At 49.3% G+C, this 18263-nt stretch overlaps 1 protein-coding gene across 3 annotated transcripts in view; it reads left to right on the top strand.

The window, feature by feature from the left end:
* The first annotated feature begins 2597 nt into the window (after window positions 1-2597).
* CAPN2 (calpain 2) overlaps window positions 2598-18263 on the top strand; it is a 61331-nt gene continuing 45665 nt past the window's right edge. For 2 of the 3 annotated variants that reach the window (XM_003893063.4, XM_021926895.2), the window contains exons 1-2: window positions 2598-3250; window positions 8093-8162. In XM_003893063.4, coding sequence (XP_003893112.1) covers window positions 3014-3250; window positions 8093-8162 — 307 coding nt within the window. In that variant the 5' untranslated portion in view covers window positions 2598-3013. The remainder of the gene's footprint in view (window positions 3251-8092; window positions 8163-18263) is intronic. The other variant, XR_002517352.2, reaches the window with a different exon arrangement.

Genomic DNA, 18263 nt, shown 5'->3' with positions numbered 1-18263 from the left:
GCACTCCAGCCTGGGCAACAACAGTGAAACTCCGTCTCAAAAAATATATATAAAAGAGTCCATTTAACTTGATTAAATGAGGCAATCTGGTGGATGTTATAACTGGTTCAAAGGAGAAGCCAAAGCAGCACAATTTACATGACATAAAGAGTATTGAAATTGAATATGCAACTAGACAAAAAGCTAGTCTCTCTACAGGGGGAATGTAGGCCTCTACTGGACAGAATGCATTTGCATATCCATAGGAAAAATTATTTTGCTACAGTTATCTACAACTTAGGTAACTTACTTAGAGTTACTTAGATAACTGTACGTTGCTACAGTTATCTACAACTTAGAGTTACAAAATAACTCAAAAACAATGAAAGGGGCCTGTGTGGCGGCTCACACCTGTAATCTCAGCACTTTGGGAGGCAGAGGCAAGGGGATCACCTGAGGTCAGTAATTCGAGACCAGCCTGGCCAACATGGTGAAACCCCATCTCTACAAAAAATATAAAAAATTAGCCAGGTGTGGTGGTGTACACCTGTAATCCCAGCTACTTGGGAGGCTGAGGCAGGAGAATCACTGGAACCTGGGAGGCACAGGTTGCAGTTCGCTGAGATCATTGAGATCATGTCACTGCACTCCAGCCTGGCTGACAGGGGGAGACTACATCTCAAAAAAAAAAAACAACGAAAGGCTAGAGCCAGATCTTCTGGAAGGAGATGCTCTAAACCAGGGTTTCTCAGCCTCTGCATGACTGATGTCTTGAACTAGATCATCTTTTGGGTGCAGAATGTAAACCAAAAATAAAATTCTAAGCCCCCACTGCACCCCTCCACCCCCAACCATCTAAATGGATGGTTCCCCCTTAGTCAGGGCTCTTAAAATTTTAACCTGAAATTTTCAGGCCATGAAGGAAAGGGGAGGTCAGACATGCCTCATTATACCTCTCCGGTGTGAACATCAATGCAGACTTTAGGTCTGATAAGAAGCATTTTACAGCCTGTTCACTCTGAAGCCTGCTAGTTAAAAGTTTCATCTATGTGATAAAACTTTTGTCTCCACAACCTCTTATCGCAACCCAAACATTCCTTTCTATTGATCCCAGGCCTTTAGGCAAACTCAACCAATTGTCAACCAGAAAATGTTAAAATATTTACCTATATCCTGGAAGCCACTCCCACTGCCCCCGCCACCTCACTTTGAGTTGTCCTGCCATTCTGAACCAAACAAATGTATTTCTTAAATGTACTTAATTGATGATCCTTGCCTCCCTAACATGTATAAATCCAAGCTGCACCCCAACCACCTTGGGCACGTGTCCTCAGGGCTTCCTGTGTCACAGGTGTGCGTCTTCAACCATGGCAAAATTAACTTTCTAAATTAACTGAGACCTGTTTCAGGTTTTCTGGGCTCACAAGAGTTATCCCAGACATTGTAAGATGCTTAGCAGCATCCCTAACTTCTACTTAGTAAAGGCCAGTAGCACCTCATCTCCTAGCTGTGACAATAAAAACTATCTCCAGACATTCCCAAATGTTTCCTGGGGTGGGATATGGGACACAGCTGCCCCAGTGGAGAACCACTGCTGTACACCATGCACAATTTTCCAGTGAAACCCAAATTCCTTCCTACTACTGTAGAGAAGGAGAGGAGGTAATTTCTTCCCATCTGCATTTCTTGGCACGCACCCATGTCTCTGTGTGTGAGCTGAGAATCACACCCTGACTCCACAACAGAGTGGTCACAGTAGCCGACACAGGCACTATTCTAAGCCCTCTCCAACAGTAACCCAACTCATCCTACCAGTTAAATATGAGTTTCAGATAAACAATGAATCATATTTTCTTTTAGTATAAGTATGTATGCCCATGCAATATTTGGGGCCTACATATACTTTACAAGTATCTGTTGTTTATCTGAAATTCAAATTAAACATTTGGGAGGGCTGTTGTTTTATTGGCCAAATCTTTTTATTTTATATGATATTATTTTATTTTTGATATGGTGTTTTGCTTTGTCACCCAGGCTGGAGTGTAGTGGCGCGATCTCGTCTCACTGCAACTTCTGCCTCCTGGGTTCAAGCAATTCTCCTGTCTCAGCCTCCCAAGTAACTGGGGTCACAGGCACCTGCCACAACGTATTTTTAGTAGAGACAGGGTTTCACCATGTTGGCCAGGCTGGTCTCGAACTCCTGACCTCAGGTGATCCACCTGCCTCCAGCCTCCCAGAGTGTTGGGATTACAGGCGTGAGCCACTGCGCCCAGCCTTATTGGCCAAATCTGACAACCCTATCTGTAATCAAATAAACAGCTGAGCAGTAGTAACTGCAGCATCGTGATTGCAACAGGCCTCCGTGGCTTAGAGTCCCTGTTCTGCCTGTGACCGTTGTGCCACATTGGGAAGTCATTTAGCCTCTCTGAGGCTCAGTTTTCTCATCTGTAAGATGGGAACAATATCAGTGCCTTCTTCAGAGTTGCTGGGAGGATTGAATGAGATGATGTATGCAGAGCCGTTAAGACGGTGTTTGGCACAAGGTTCAGGGCAGCTGATTTAGTTTCCTCAACTTCACTACCTGATCCTCTGCTAACTCCCCGGGTGTTTTCTGGACGGCCACAACTACCCTAGCCTCCGGTGTCGCCCAGCCTTCCTCCCCATTGAGTGTAAAGGTGGCCTCGGGTTCCGGTGGGAGCCCCAACTCTGGACCGCGATTCGCGAGCCTTCCCGGCGCCAGGCCGCGCCATCCCGGGAGCTGTCCGCAGATGGCAGCACCGGCCCCGGGTCGCGGCGATCCCGGCGCTCCGCAGGCCGCAGGCTGGCCTGGTCCCGGGCCGGGAGCCCATCAGGCCGGGAGCGGCAGAGGCCACACCCCGCGGGCCGGGCCGCTTCCCTCCGGTGAATCATCGCTCGCAGCGGCGGCGCCCGCAGTGTCCGCAGCAGCGCGCCGGGCCCTGGCCGCGCCCCAGCCGAGCGCAGCGCGAAGTCGCCCCGACCTTTCTCTGAGCAGCACGGCAGCCGGGGCCGCAGCATGGCGGGCATCGCGGCCAAGCTGGTGAAGGACCGGGAGGCGGCCGAGGGGCTGGGCTCCCACGAGAGGGCCATCAAGTACCTCAACCAGGACTATGAGGCGCTGCGGAACGAGTGCCTGGAGGCCGGGACGCTCTTCCAGGACCCCTCCTTCCCGGCCATCCCCTCGGCCCTGGGCTTCAAGGAGTTGGGGCCCTACTCCAGCAAAACCCGGGGCATCGAGTGGAAGCGACCCACGGTAGGAAGTGCGCGGCAGGACGCGGGCAGGGCGGGGTGCCGGGCAGGGAGGGGTGCAGCTGGCCCGCGGCGCGCTGGGGCGGGGGGCAGCCCGGGTGCTGCAGTGGGGAAGCCGCAAGCCAGGACCCCGCAGGCCTGCGACACCTACACGCCGCCGGAGTCTGGGACTCCTTTCGAGCGTGGGGGAACTCCCGGGGCCTGCCCTCTCTTCCACCCACCACGCTTTCCTGGGCGGGTCGGGGCGAATCACAGCACTCAAATCCCACTAGCAGGCCAATTTAGGACTTCACAAAAACTCAGGGTGACACAGGAGGCCGGGGTGAAACTTGTAATTGAACTGTAGCGGGGACCTGGAAGAGGCGGGGAATCGGGTCTGCAGGGAAGGGAGAGGCAACATCCACCAGACAAAGTCCGTCTCCAACTGGGGTTCTGTCTGTTCGTGGAGGGGGACAGGCCAGAGCCTGGTCATTTTGTGACTAAGGATAGTCTCATGCAGCCCTGGGGTTACATTTATTTTTCCAAAGGGGAGCCAGCGATACCTCCCCATAACATCGACACTGGTAATTAACCCAGGACACGGAGGTGTCTCCTGGTTTGCCTGGTGGGAATCCTCACTGGGGAAAGCTCCGGGAGCCCTCCAGACCCCATTATCCCGTCCCCCAGGGTCTCTGACCTCCCGGCCCTGGGACAACTTGCGCTCCCCAATCTACTTGTCCATTCCGTTTCTCGGGGAACCGCCTCTTTTGGGACTTCCCCAGGCTTCCCCTACCACGCCTGGGGAAGCCTGCCTGAAGCCCAACTTCTAGATTCCTGTTATGAGAACAAGCCTTCCAGCTCTGCTTCCACACCCGGCAGCCTCCCAGGTCACCTTCTGTTACCCTAAATCCAGCTCATAGGTAGCCAGGGCTGCAGGAAGCACCCTAGCCCAGACTCAGAGCACTTGAATTCACCTTCTTGCTAACCTGCTGGGTGACCTTGAGCGAGCCGTTTAAACTCTCTGTGCCTCCGTGTCTTCATCTAAAATAACACACCCTGCCTAGATATTTTCTCTCTTTCGTGGCCTGCCAGACCCTGCCATCCTGGCCTCCTTTCAGTCTCTCAAAGAGCCAGTTCTTGCCTGCACGAGGCCTTCTCACCAGCAAGGCACGCTCTTACCTGGAGTGTGGCTCACTCTCATTCTTTCCAACTTAGTCACATGTTCCCTCCTCAAACAGGTATTTTCTGACCCTTCTTAGCAGCCACCTCCCCACCTTGTTATTCTCTAACTCTCACCCCACTCATTTCCTTCATAGCATTGTCACAGTTTACAAATATAATCACATGTATTTGTTCTTCCTACTGAACTGCAGGAATCACGTGTATATTATTTACCAGTATATCCCCAGTGCCTAGCACATAGCCATGCCTTTCACAGTATTCATCCATTCATTTATTCACTCATTCATTCAACAACATTGATGGAGCACCTATTACATGCCAGGCACTGTCCTGAGAGCTCAGGAGATACACTAGTGAACACAAAAGAAGTGACTGTAGAATGAATGGATGCAGGATTGTAATGAGCCTCAGATGAAATTATGGTTGCAAAAGTGATAAACTGACCTGATGTGGTGCCTCACGCCTGTAATCCCAGCACTATGGGAGGCCAAGGTGGGAGGATCGCTTGAGCCAGGAGTTCAAGACCAGCCCGGGCAACACAGTAAGACTTGTCTCTATAAAAAAGTAAATTAAAAAAAAAAAAAAAATGAAACGCAAACCAAGAGAATGTGTTCACTTTACATTTGCATGGCACTTTACAGTTTACACAGTGAGTTCACACTCATTCACTTATTCTTTCGTTCATTCAATAAGCATTTCTCAGATACCTTCTATATGCTAGGCACAATGCATATGGTTTCTGCTTCTGAAGACTTACTTCTGAGGCTAGTGAGGTGACAGAGACAGGTTCCCCAACAGTTGGGAATGCCTGTGGGACTTCCAGATGAGGATATAGAGGTCTAGAGATGATCTAGGGCCACTGCTTAGGGCAGGTGGGCTGTGCACTGCACTACCAAGGAAGAGTGTGACTATTATGATCCCCATTTGCCAGTTGAAGAAATTGAGGCTTGGGAAGGTTAAATCCTTGCTCAGAGTCAAGTGGATATAGGCCATAGATCCAGGACTGTGTGTAGTCTGTGCATGTTGAGCCCACCCTTTATGGCTGCGTTGTCTGCCTCTATCCTACCTTCTCAAATGCTGCTGAGGTCAGGCAAGGAGAGCACAATTGTTTCCACTGGATTTGAACACTAGCAGGTCATTGGTGAGTTTAGCAGAGCAATTTCAATGGAAAGGCGAGGGTAGAAGCCAGATTGTTATAGACTCCAGAGTAAAGGAACTGGAAATGAAGAACGTGATCAACTCATTTAAGAACGGCCCCTGGGAAGAGAGGAGAACTGATAGGTAGAGCAGGACCTGGATTTTGAGAGCCGGTTTTTTTTTTCATATGAGAACAACTTGAAAGTGTCACATGTTGAATCACGAGGAGGAAGGGATTAAAGATAAAGGCAGGGAGGGGCAGTGAAACAGGGTCCCTGAGGAAGTGAGAATACGGGTTGTGGGCAGGAGAGGGGAGCAGGTTAGCCTTGCAGCAGGAGGAGCTGCTCTTCCTCGGAGAGAGGATTTCACAACACTGGCAAGAGTGGCTCCAGCACCTGGAAGGGGGATTAAAGCAGTAAGTCCAGGGGGGTCCAAGGGCCATGCAGGGGCACAGTGAGGAGGGAGAAAGCAGGCATGATCCGGGTGGCACATCGGATCCTCCCAGCAACCAGTCCATTAGGAGCAAGGGCAGATATTGTGAGCCCCTATGTTTCCCCCAAGAAAATCAAACCTCTGAGCGGTTTCTCACTTGCTTATCTTCAGCTGGCCAAACTCAGCCTCAAACCCATATGTCCTGTCTCCAAGTTCAGTGACTGTTATCATCAACTTCTTCAACAGTAGTAATAATAGATCACATTTATGGAGTGCTTGCCAGGGCATGTTTACATCATTATCTCATTTAACACTCAGAACAATCCTCTGAGTTGGGTATTTTCATCGTTCCCATTTTGCAGGTGAAAAAACTGAGGCTTCAAAAGATCAGGTGACTTTCCAGGGTCCTAGGACCTATACAATAAGTGGCAGAGCCAGGATTTAAACCCAGGTTATCAGAATAATGCAGCAAAGCCCAAACCCTCAACCCCTTTTCACTGACTGGTAAGTCCCATATTTGATTCGATGCCCTACATGCTGTGCGCAAGTTTCAGTTTTCTGAAGCATCGCTCAGCACCACTCTGAACTCTGACTTCTCTAGAGTCTGCTAACGGCATTCGAAAGTTTCTGAAGTATAATGGAAAAACCCTGCTGGGGTAAGTGCCTGGCACACTCAGGATTATCACTGTGATTCTTTATAATAAACAGGCTCCCAGCACCAAGCCCAATCTATTCCATCAGCTGGATAAGAGCTCGCTGACAGGCCTTGGGCCAAGCTGGCTTCCTTTGCCTCAGCAAAAGAGCATTCTGATTCTCTCTGCCATCCCCAAAACCAATAGGAGCAGAGAGCAACAAGGCAGAGGCATGAAGAGAATGTCCTCTGCGGCAGACGGTGCTTCCGGAAGAGCTCCCACAATCTGAGCCAGGATGATCAGGGGCTAGATCCAAGTCTCACATAGGCAAACTTCTGCTTGACAGAGTGGGCACGCCGAGCGCCGTTGGGTGGAGGCAGGCGTGTGCAGCCCAAGTGGACATGAGACGCAGGAGCAGCTCCTTCAAGCCAAGGTTGCCTGAGCCCAGAGAGGCCCAAGTTTGTGCCCCAACTTCCTCTGTGGCTTTTGGGTGGGGCTGTTCAGAATCGAAACACACTTGGAAGGCTACTGAAAGGGCTAAGAAGTGTTCAAGATTGGCTTCCATCAGTCTGCTTATGACAACGGCCCCAGAGATTTTAACACCCTTGGACACTTGGTACTAAATCAATTAGAGGCAGGGCAGGAGCAGAAAGAGTTGGCGCGTTTGATCAGTAAGTTCCAATGCCAGTGCTGTCTATTATCTGTGAACTGTGTTAACTTTGGACACATCACTTCACCCTTTTGAGCTGTTTCCTCGTCTGTAAAAGGGGGATAATACCCATTCCATGCAATAAAGCTTTGAGTGCAGTCTCTGATGTAAGCAGGTACAGAATATACAGATGCTCTAAGTTTCATGACCCCATGGAATAATTCAAAAGGGTTAGATCCCCCCTGCCCTCAAAAGGGCATGTGTTAGGAAGACAGAGTAGTACCTAAGTAGTAAATTGCAGAGTCCAGAGACTCTGGGACTCAGACTTGAAGGGATGAGTGAAGATTGGACTAGGAAGGACTAGGAAGGAGGACTTCACAGAGGAGGTGACAGTGAGCCTCAATGTATGATGCAATATGGAAAAGGAGGGAAGAGACTGGGAAAGGAAGGAATTTCATGCAAGCAAAACAACTTGCATGCAGTAACAGAGGAGAGAAGGTGCTAGCCCAGTGGATAGGGTGGCTCTGGAGTGTGATGGTCTCAACGTCTGGCAGAAGAAGCTGGACTTGCTGCTGTGGCCCCTGGGAAACAGCTCTAGGCATTCCAGAGTGTGTAGGGTCCAAATGCCTGCCCTTCTCAGACAGGACCGCCCATCCACCCATCAGGGCCCAGGAAGCAGGGGTCAGAAGGACTTCATGACACAGAGCTCTGACTGTGATGACACACTTTCCCCAGAGGGGAGAAGGGGTTAGAAGATCCACTGAGAATGGAGGCATCCTAGCTGCAGAAACACCTGCCTGGGGGGCTAACAGCACTTTGTGGGTCTTGTTCCCAGGAGATCTGCGCTGACCCCCAATTTATCATTGGAGGAGCCACCCGCACAGACATCTGCCAAGGAGCCCTGGGTAAGTGATGGATTCAGAGCAAGCTGGGGGGTCCTGTCTGTAAGGCTGTGGGTGGAGAGATGAGGGACAATCTGTGGCTTCTCTCCCTTCCCAAGCAGCTTGGCAATTTCTATTTGCAGAAGCTCCATGGAATTTCTTGGCCCCAGGGGGCAATATTTCTACCTCCAGCCCCATGCTGGGGCACACAAATGAGGCCTCCTGTGTCCCCTGCACAGGGCTAGTTGCTGAGGTTACAGAGATGCTGCCACTGGGAGGACCAGGGGGCTTCTGGATGTCAGTCACCCCTTGGTATGCACCTCCTGGAGCCAGTATTACCAGTGGTTCATGAAATAGGCTCTGGGCAGAGGACCAGGTGAGAGGACTCCCCCAGGCCAATGACAGCACTGAGACATTAGTTCTCTGAGGTTCAGGGACCAGGGAAGGTGACTCAGTGTGAGGGAAGAGGAAACTCTAATGCTCACTGCTGAAGGAAGTTAAAGTATCAGGGCATTTCAGTGTTTGCCAGACCAGCTCACCACGGTATCACAGCTGTAATGATCATTTAAGTAAAAATTAACCGAAGTAGCTGAATTGTCCAAAACCTTGCTTTCTGGAGCCAAGTTCAGATTTGTTTCTGGAGATAGTCGTTGTTGAGGGTTTGAACCCACAGGGTTCTCTACCTTTAGTATGAAAACTCCCAAAGCTTCTAGGAAGTCCCAGCAATGGGGCCTGGGGCTGTTATCTAAGATTCTCATAGAATCCACCCTCAATGTTCTTTTACTCGCAATAAATGCGGGCCTATAATTACTGGAGGAGATTATTTTGCTCTGATAAACCAAAAATCTATTTTCTGCCATCAGCGTCAGCTGGCTGGCTCCCCAGGCAAGTTCATCAGTAACAAAATCAATCAACTAGAGTTGTACCTCCTGTCCTCACCCACCTAGCAGAGGTTTTGTTATTCCTATACCCCTAATACCAGCTGATAACAGCTAATATTTATCTCTAAGTCACCGTGATTATTCTCATTTCATAGATGAGGATGCAGAGGTCCTCCTACAACTGAAGTGGGGGCTGGTACCCCTGACCCCAGGGTATGTTTAAATCCTGAGCTATACTCCCTAAGAGGGGACCTGGAAAATTTTCTAGCCCTGAGGGATGTCAGGGCATCTGTGTGAATCATTAGGACAGACAGACTGAGGGAGAACGTGACCTGAGTGGGAAAGCTTGTCTGAGCTCAGGCTCTACAGATTCCTGAGATGCCAGAGCACATTCTTACCTGCAGAAAATACTCTTTTCATTTCTTTTCTTCTCGCCCCACAAAAGACAGAAGATAGAGGTCCTTGGGAACCCAAGGCTGATCCTCCAGGAAAATGTATTCATTAGAGAAAATGGAATTGATGGAAACTTTGACCAACCCTGGGGGCTTTACAGAATCCAGAAACAGCCGGGCGCAGTGGCTCACGTCTGTAATCCCAACACTCTGGGAGACTGAGGCAGGTGGATCACCTGAGTCAGGAGTTGGAGACCAGCCTGGCCAACATGGTGAAACCCTGTGTCTACTAAAAATACAAAAAAAAATTAGCTGGACGTGGTGCTGGGTGCCTGTAATCCCAGCTACTCAGGAGACTGAGGCAGGAGAATTGCTTGAACCCAGGAGGCAGAGGTTGCAGTGAGTGGAGATTGCACCACTGCACTCCAGCCTGGGCGATAGAGTGAGACTCCATCTCAAAAAAAAAAAGAAAAAAAGAGAGAGAGAGAGAATCCAGAAAGAAACACAGCAACTGCCTAACAACTGCTTCAAAGTTTAACAACACCTTAAGGGCCAAAGTTCAAGCAACAAATACATGATTTAAGTCCTGTGTAAATACCACTGGGCCATTTGGAGAGGAGACAGCAAAGTTTAACATTCCTGGGAGAAATTCCCCTCCCAAGGGAATTATAAACCAGATGAAAATGTAAACCTTTTAAAAATGTCTTAGTACCGGCCGGGCGCGGTGGCTCAAGCCTGTAATCCCAGCACTTTGGGAGGCCGAGACGGGCAGATCACGAGGTCAAGAGATCGTGACCATCCTGGCTAACGCGGTGAAACCCCGTCTCTACTAAAAAAAATACAAAAAACTAGCCGGGCGAGGTGGCGGGCGCCTGTAGTCCCAGCTACTTGAGAGGCTGAGGCAGGAGAATGGCGCAAACCCGGGAGGTGGAGCTTGCAGTGAGCTGAGATCCGGCCACTGCACTCCAGCCTGGGCGACAGAGCGAGACTCCATCTCAAAAAAAAAAAAAAAAAAAAAAAGTCTTAGTACCTAGTCTGTAATTTCTCGGGGGTGTGTGTGTGTGCATGTGTGTGTGTGTGTAATGCAGTATTGGTCATTTTGTTCTTTTGGCCTTTCATTTTGGAGGACTCTAGTTAGATCAGTCTGTGCAATGTGGTATACCGTATTCTCGCCCTGATTCTGGCATGTGGGCAGACGGTGCTGATGGGGCCTTGATCTTCACCAAATGCCAACAACCTCACAAGCACCAGGAACAGAGGCCATGACAGTGACACTCTGCAACATGGGCAGAGATATGAGCCTAGAATCAGCTCTGTTGGTAGTCGGAAGACTGGGCAAGTAATTACCTGGAACTTCCATCACTTCCAAAAGCGGAGAAGGAAGGAGGGTGAATGAAGTGACCTCAGACACCCTGTAAGATGTTGTATTCAGCTATTCTAAAGCCATTCCCTGGTTTCTGACCAGCTATTCCTCATTCCTTGTGCTAGAGGGTTAGAGCATCACAAGATCATCCTTTTTTTCTCTCTTTCTTTCTCTTTCTCTCTCTCTCTCTCTTTTTTTTTTGGCAGGGTCTCACCCTGTTCCCCAGGGTTGGAGTGCAGTGGCAGGATCTTGGCTCACTGCAGCCTTGGCCTCCTGGGCTCGAGTGATCCTCCTACCTCAGCCTTCTGAGTACCTGGGACTACAGGCACACACCACCACACCTGGCTAATTTTTGTATTTTTTGTAGAGACCTGGTCTTGCCATGTTGTGCAGGCTGGTCTTGAACTTCTGAGTTCAAGTGATCCACCCACCTCGGCCTCCCAAAGTGCTGGGATTACAGGTGTGAGCCACTGTGCCCGGCCAAGATCATTCTTTATTACACACATAAGGAGTAATAACAGCACCCATCACCTACATAACAATATGCAATTCATGGGGCATTTTTTCACTATAGCATGTCATGTACTCATTCCATATCTAAAGTAAATATTTTCATCTCACTGTACAGATAAAAAAAAAAACTGAGCCACAGAGAGGGGAGGGTAAATGTAAAGCCACACAGCTAATAATTGCCAAAGGATTGAACCCTGGTCTGATTTTAAATCCTACACTCTTCCTAACCCATGCTCCCTCCAATTTGCCATAGTGCTGTGCTGAGGAACCATTCTCAGCAAAATTCATCTTCTCTACCTGCACTTTCTACCCTGAGCCTTACTCAGTTCCCCCAGGGAACTTGGGCAGGTGACATTCTTAGACTTGTGCACTTCGCAATGCCCTGCCCTGTTTACTGTGCTGCCCAGCAATGGTTAATCCAGAAATACCACCCTCCTTCCCAGAAGGCTCAGATTCCAAGCTTCACCAAAGTCATTTAAACCATGTTTACAGAGCTGCTCTCACCAAGAGCCATCTCCATTGCAGAATGTAGTTGTGTGAGAATTGATTCAGCAGAGAAAATTCTGCCCTGCTGGAGGAAGGGCTGGAGACCCGGATGGAGCCTCCACTGGCTGACCCTGCAGCTAAATATGGCTCTGAAATTGTGGGGTAGTAACCACATTCTTACAGGTGCTTGCCACTTGAAATGGCTCCCAAGGACCCAGAAAACTTGGTCCAAGGCTGAGCTGCTCCTACCTCTGTTGCTTTGCTTTGCACTGGGTCACCACTGAGCTTTCCCCACAGCCTCACCGCTCACAGATGAAGGCAGCTACCCCAGCCAGGAAGGCGTAGGTCACCTTGCAGGCCTTTGGCTTCCTGGGGGAGAGCCCAAGGCTGCCAAGGCTGTTGAAACAGCACACCCCCATTTCATTGTAACCCAGCAAATGTTCCCTGGACCCTTCAGGGGTGGGTCAACCTGCCTCCTCCTCAAGATGTCACATGGACCCCCAGAACACTCACAGGGTGCCCCACACCACAGCCTAGTTCAGCAGCGAGTGGGGAAGGAGCAAGACCAATGGGAAAGGCAAGCCAGATGGGGAAGTTTCCAGTCCTGTTCCCTCTACCACTCATTAGCCATTTATTTGGACCCAGCCTCTCTGAGCCTCAGTTTTCTCTTCTGTGAAATGGGAATAATAATAAGGCTCCTTTCCCAGGGCTGTGGAGGAAAGTGAGATTTATACAGGCAAATACACTTGGCACACTGTAGAATCCCAGACAAATTCAAGGGACTGGGATTATCATTACTGATTCCAGTTATGTGAAAAGTCCTTTCGCCAAATTGCCGAAGAAAAAGAGAATGGTGGAGGAAGAGAAGAGTAGGAGAAGAAAATAAGTTGGGTTGGAAACCAGATCCTCATCCTTGAAAATTTCATAATCTAAGGGTGGAAATGCCAAAACGAGGAGAGACAAACTTGTGGCCTGTGTTAGGGTAACACACAGACTGAAACTCAGGAGAAGAAACATATGGGGAGACAATGAACACAAAGAGGTCAGATGTGCATTCCTCAATTTTAAAAATTGAATATTTCAGTGTTTTAAATAATTTTTCTTTCTTTGTCTTGCTCTGTTGCCTACACTAGAGTGCAGTAACAGAACCATAGCTCACTGCAGCCTCGACCTCCTGGGCTCAAGCAATCCTCCCACCTCAGCCTCCCGAGTAGCCAGGACTACAGGCATGCACCACCTCACCCAGCTAATTTTTGTGTGTGTCTGTGTGGAGATGGGGTCTCACTATGTTGCCCAGGCTGTTTCAAATTCCTGGACTCAAGCAATCCTCCTGCCTTGTCCTCCCAAGTGCTGGGATTACAGGTGTGAGTCACCACACCTGGCAAGTAATTTTTAAATTATAAATTTAAAAATGCGTTTTTATAATAAGTACCTTTAAAAATGTTAATAGACTTTTTTTTAAGAACAGTGTTAGGTTTATAGAAAAGCTGAGATGACAGTACAGAAAGTTCCAGATACCTCATACCCAGTTTCCCCTATTATTAACGTGTTACATCAGTGTGGTACATGTGTTATAATGAATCAGCATTGATGCAGTATTGTTAAAGTCCATGCTTTATGCAGACTCTCTTAGTTTTTCCCTAAGATTCTTTCTCTATTCTGGGATCCCATCCAGGACCCCACATTTCATTTAGTTGTCAAGTCTCCTTCGGCTCCTCTGAGCTGTGACAGTCTCTCAGTCTTTCCTTGATTTTGATGACCTTGACAGTTTTAGGGAATATTGGTCAGAGATTTTTTAGGATGCCTATCTACTGGAATTTGTGGTGCCTTTTTAATAAGTATGTAGTGGCTCACACCTGTAATCCCAGCACTTTGGGAGGCTGAGACAAGAGGATCGCTTGAGCCCAAGAGTTTGGGACCAGCTTGGGCAACATAGCAAAACTCTGTCTCTACAAAAAAATTACCGGGGCTTGGTGGCACATGCCTGTAGTCCCAGCTACTCGGGAGGCTGAAGCAGAAGATCACTTGAGCCCAGGAGGTGGAAGCTGCTGTGAGCCGTGCACTCCAGCCCGGTTCTGGAGCCACTGCACTCCAGCATGGGCGACAGAGGGAAAACTTATCTCAAAAAAATAAATAAATAAGTACCCATGTAGTTAAAATTTTTAAAGACTAGCAAATAGATGGTAGCTGGTTTGATGGAGAAAGTAAATCCATTCTTTTTCTTAAGAGTGATCTCTTCACCACCAGTCCCAGCACCCCCCTTACCAGCCTCCCAGGGCACTGACATTGTCCATGGGCCATCGTGTCCCCTCAGCTTCTCTTCTGGTTGTAAATGCTCTTGCACTTTTCTCCCTTGTGCCTGCCGTCCACACTCCCAGCTGCCTTCCCTCCGCATTTAAGATCTAAGATCTTAGAGACGAGATGAGACATCTCTTGCCTTAGTGCATCTAAGACAGCTCATAAACAAGTCCGGGTGAACCGCTAACCCTTCTGTGTTGCTTGGAGGCCCCTGTCCCACCCTGGCTGCGCCAGCTTTGGCCATGGTACCCGCAGTCTCCAGCTACATCAGATGCCTGAAGAACAAATCTCTCCTTAGCTCTCCCTGCCCCCTCTCCAGGAATAGGAGCAGTGGGACCCCCTTCAAGAATCCCCCATTTCCCATATGCCTTCCTGCAAAGCCACAGGGCATGCAGAGTGCGATTCCAGGGCTCCAGCCTGCTACCCATGGGCTCTGGATTCAGGGGTGATTCTGCCTGTTTGGGTGCCTCTTTAGCTTTTCCACCAGCTTCCTGTGGCCAGGAGCCAGGCCACACCCCTGTATGACCATAATTGTCTTATTTTATCTCTGAGATTAGAAGGTTGGAACAGATTTTCCTGATGCCCCACTACTTCTGACATTCTGTGACTTTAGAATGTTACCTTCCTCGACAGCTCCCTGCATCCTCACACACCTGGCTTTAGCTGGACTGGTGTTTGTGAGGAATTATATCTCCACCTTGCTCAGCACCAGCCCCCAAGAGGACCAGCCAAGGGACACTGTCATCTGGGGATTTGAGAAATGAAGGACCATGTGTTCCATGAGGTCTGGTGGGGTCCTGGCTAGCAACACTGTCTGGCTGACTGAGTCCCAGGAGGAGGTGGCCTGGCCAGCAGATGTGCAGTGAGGCCACCTCTCCACCACCCCTGTCCCATAGAACTTCTAGTGATGATGGAAACAGTGTATATCTGCACTGCCCCAAATGGCAGCGCTAGCCCTATGTGGCTGTGGAGCACTTGAAATATGACTCATGCAGCTGAGGAACTGAATTTGTAATTTTATTTAATTTAAATGTAAATAGCCACATGTTCCTTGTGGCTGCTGCACTGCACGGCAGCAGACTGTTGAGCTCTGGAATCCAGCCTCTCAGCCTTTACTCTCCATAGTGGGATAGTATTCACATCGGAGCCAAGCATGCACAGACATCAGTAAACAAGCAGGGCACGGTGGCTCATGCCTGTAATCCCAACACTTTGGGAGGCTGAGGCGAGAGGATCCCTTGAGCCCAGGAGTTCAAGACCAGCCAAGCAACATAATGAGAACCCATTTCCGCAAAAAAAAAAAAAATATTTTTAATTAGCTGGGCATGGTGGTGTGCACCTGTAGTTCCAGCTACTTGGGAGGCTGAAGTGGGAGGATCACTTTGAGCCAAGGAGGTCAAGGCTGCAGTGAGTCGTGATTGCACCATGACATTCTAGCCTGGGTGATGGATTGAGACCTTGTCTCAAAACAAACAGATAAATATGCATCAATAAACATCTGTAAATATCAGGGTAGAGAATGAGGACTTGGTGTCCAACAGTTAGGGGTTGGCCTCTTATTCTGCCATGTACTGGCTCTGTCATCTTGAGGGGATGACTATCCTCTTCACACCTCAGTTTCCTCATCCATGAAATGAAGACAATAATAGAATAATAGTGTCTACTATCGAGACCATCCTGGATAACATGGTGAAACCCTGTCTCTACAAAAATACAACACAACATACAAAAAATTAGCCAGGCATGGTGGCACACGCCTGTAGTCCCAGCTACTTGGGAGGCTGAGGCAGGAGAATCTCTTGAACCTGAGAGATGGAGGTTGCAGTGATCCAAGATCGCACCACTGCACTCCAGCCTGGGCAACGGAGTGAGACTCCATCTCAAAAAAAAAAAACTAAATAAATAAAAATAAAATAATAGTGTCTACTGGCTGGGTGTGGTGGCTCATGTCTCTAATCCCAGCACTTTGGGAGGCCGAGGCAGGTGGATCACTTGACATCAGGAGTTCAAGAGCAGCCTGGCCAATGTGGTGAAACCCTGTCTCTACTAAAAATACAAAAATTAGCCAGGCATGGTGGCACACACCTGTAATCCCAGCTACTCAGAAGCCTGAGCAGGAGAATCACTTGAACCCAGGAAACGCAGGTTGCAGGGAGCTGTGATCACACCACTGCAATCCAGCCTGGGCAACAGAGTGAGACTTCATCTCAAAAAAAAAAAAAAAAAAAAAAAATTGTGTCTACCTCAGGGGACTGTAAAGATGAAATGAAATAATAGACATAAAGCTCAGAGCTCCAGAGGCTGGTGTGTAGTAAAGGTTTAATCCATGCAGATTGCACATTCTCTTTGGGGAGAGTACAGCTAGAGGGGAGTACTGTCAAATGAGGTCAGGTCGCTGAGGTGGAGACACACTGTGCCATGTCTTGAATACCGGACTGGGTCCCGGCTTTAGCACGTGACATTGGCAGCCACCTAAGTTTTGGAGAGGGGTGTGACAGAGGAGGTGGTGTCCCGGGGGAAGCTCCGGAAAGAGACTCAGAGGAGTCTCCTGCTGTAATTTTCCTGGGTCACACAATGGTCACAGCCTCCTGATGTTTCCACAGAGGGCCAGAGGCCTTCAGTGCCAAGGAATGTGGATTCTTTCCTCTCCCAGCACATACACGTGCTGCCAGTACCTTGTGATCTTTAGCCATAAGTTTCCACTCACCCATCTGCAAAATGGGAACAATGACGATGTTTGCGTCCTTTCTTTTTCTTTTCCTACAAGGCAGGGAACTTTAAGACTGTGTGACAGAAAAGTGCGACTGGAACCCAGGGCCTCGTGGGGTTCCTCCGTCTCTCTGGGGATCAGGATCAGAGTGAGAACGTTTCCCATGTTCATTCTTGTTGGGCCCGTTCTCAGGATGATGTTTCTCCTGTATTTTGGTACCCCAGCCCAAGCGAGACTTTACTAGTTCGGCACTGTGAATCCCCCCAGGAAGTCAGGAAAATAGATACTGTCTTTGTGGTTCCTCCAGGAGCTAAGGAAGGAGAGTTCCTGAAGAGCAGGAATTTAAGAGAGGAATTGCCGGCTGAGGGCAAGGTTCCACCTCCTCCTCCCTTCTTCTGTGGGGTCTGCGATGACAGCAGGGATGGGGAGGAAGAGGGTGGGTTTGCCTGTGCCTGGGGGGAAGGCAGCCATCAGGAAGGAACAGCCACCTCTGCTGGGGTACTGGAGATAAAAACTCTGATATCGGCTAGTGACTGTGGGGGCGATGGCCCAGGAGGGTCAGGGCTGCAGCGAACAGGGACACAAAAACCATGAAACATGCCACAGGTCACGTCCTCCTGGTCCAGAGCACGGCTGAGACAGGCAAGGGACTTGAGAGAGGGAGAGTGAATGTCAAGTCCCAGCACCCTCGCCTCCCTCCCATCCTCCCTTTTAGGGCCTCCCTTCCGGCAGGTGGGGCAGGGAGAAGGGAAAGGAAAGGCCTGGGACACGTGGTTTGGATCACTGGCTGTGGCTCACAGTTCTGATGTGTGTGCAGTTTAGGGAAGGAGGCTGAAGACTTCCTGTTAATGAAGGTGGGGCATGAGTAAAATGGAGGATCTGCCCCCTCCCCTCCCAGCCCCTGATACAAATGCAGGGTGATTGTACATGCATGGGGAACTCCACTTTGGGGGTATCCTTTTCTGGGCTGCTGCCAGACTGTGAAATGAGTAACAAAGGGATGGCCCACGGTGACTCATCAGCCACCCTCTTGCAGGCCTAGCATGCTGGCGGGGTGTGCATTTCCTCTGGCAGCCCCTCCCTGCCAGTTTCAGAGGGGTGGCCCTGAATTGGCTTTTCAGAGGTTCCTTCTCCTCCCTTCCAAAGCGAAGACTCACGGCTGCCTGAAAATGTGGCTCTCCACCTTCTTGGGCTGCCTAGGACCTTGAGAGATGTGTCTCTTTGGGACAGAGTGTCAGGTCTGCTGGAGATTGTTAAAATGCTGTTGTCTCAGGAAGGGTGAAATTTAGCCAGGCGCAGTCTTCAGTATCTTGATCTGTTTATCATGTATCTAGCTGTCAGCGTGCAAAGCAAAGGAACAAAAGTTCTAAAGAAATACCACAAAAAACAAGTAAGATTTGAGATCCATCAGGGTTTCTCAACCTTGGCACAACCGACTGGATAACTGTTCATTGTAGGGGGCTGTCCTGTGAATTATAGGAT

Source organism: Papio anubis, chromosome 1, assembly GCF_008728515.1.
Source record: "Papio anubis isolate 15944 chromosome 1, Panubis1.0, whole genome shotgun sequence".
Taxonomy (NCBI): Eukaryota; Metazoa; Chordata; class Mammalia; order Primates; family Cercopithecidae; genus Papio; species Papio anubis.
Note: the sequence above shows the minus strand (reverse complement) of the source record. Positions and strands in the feature narration are given on the sequence as shown.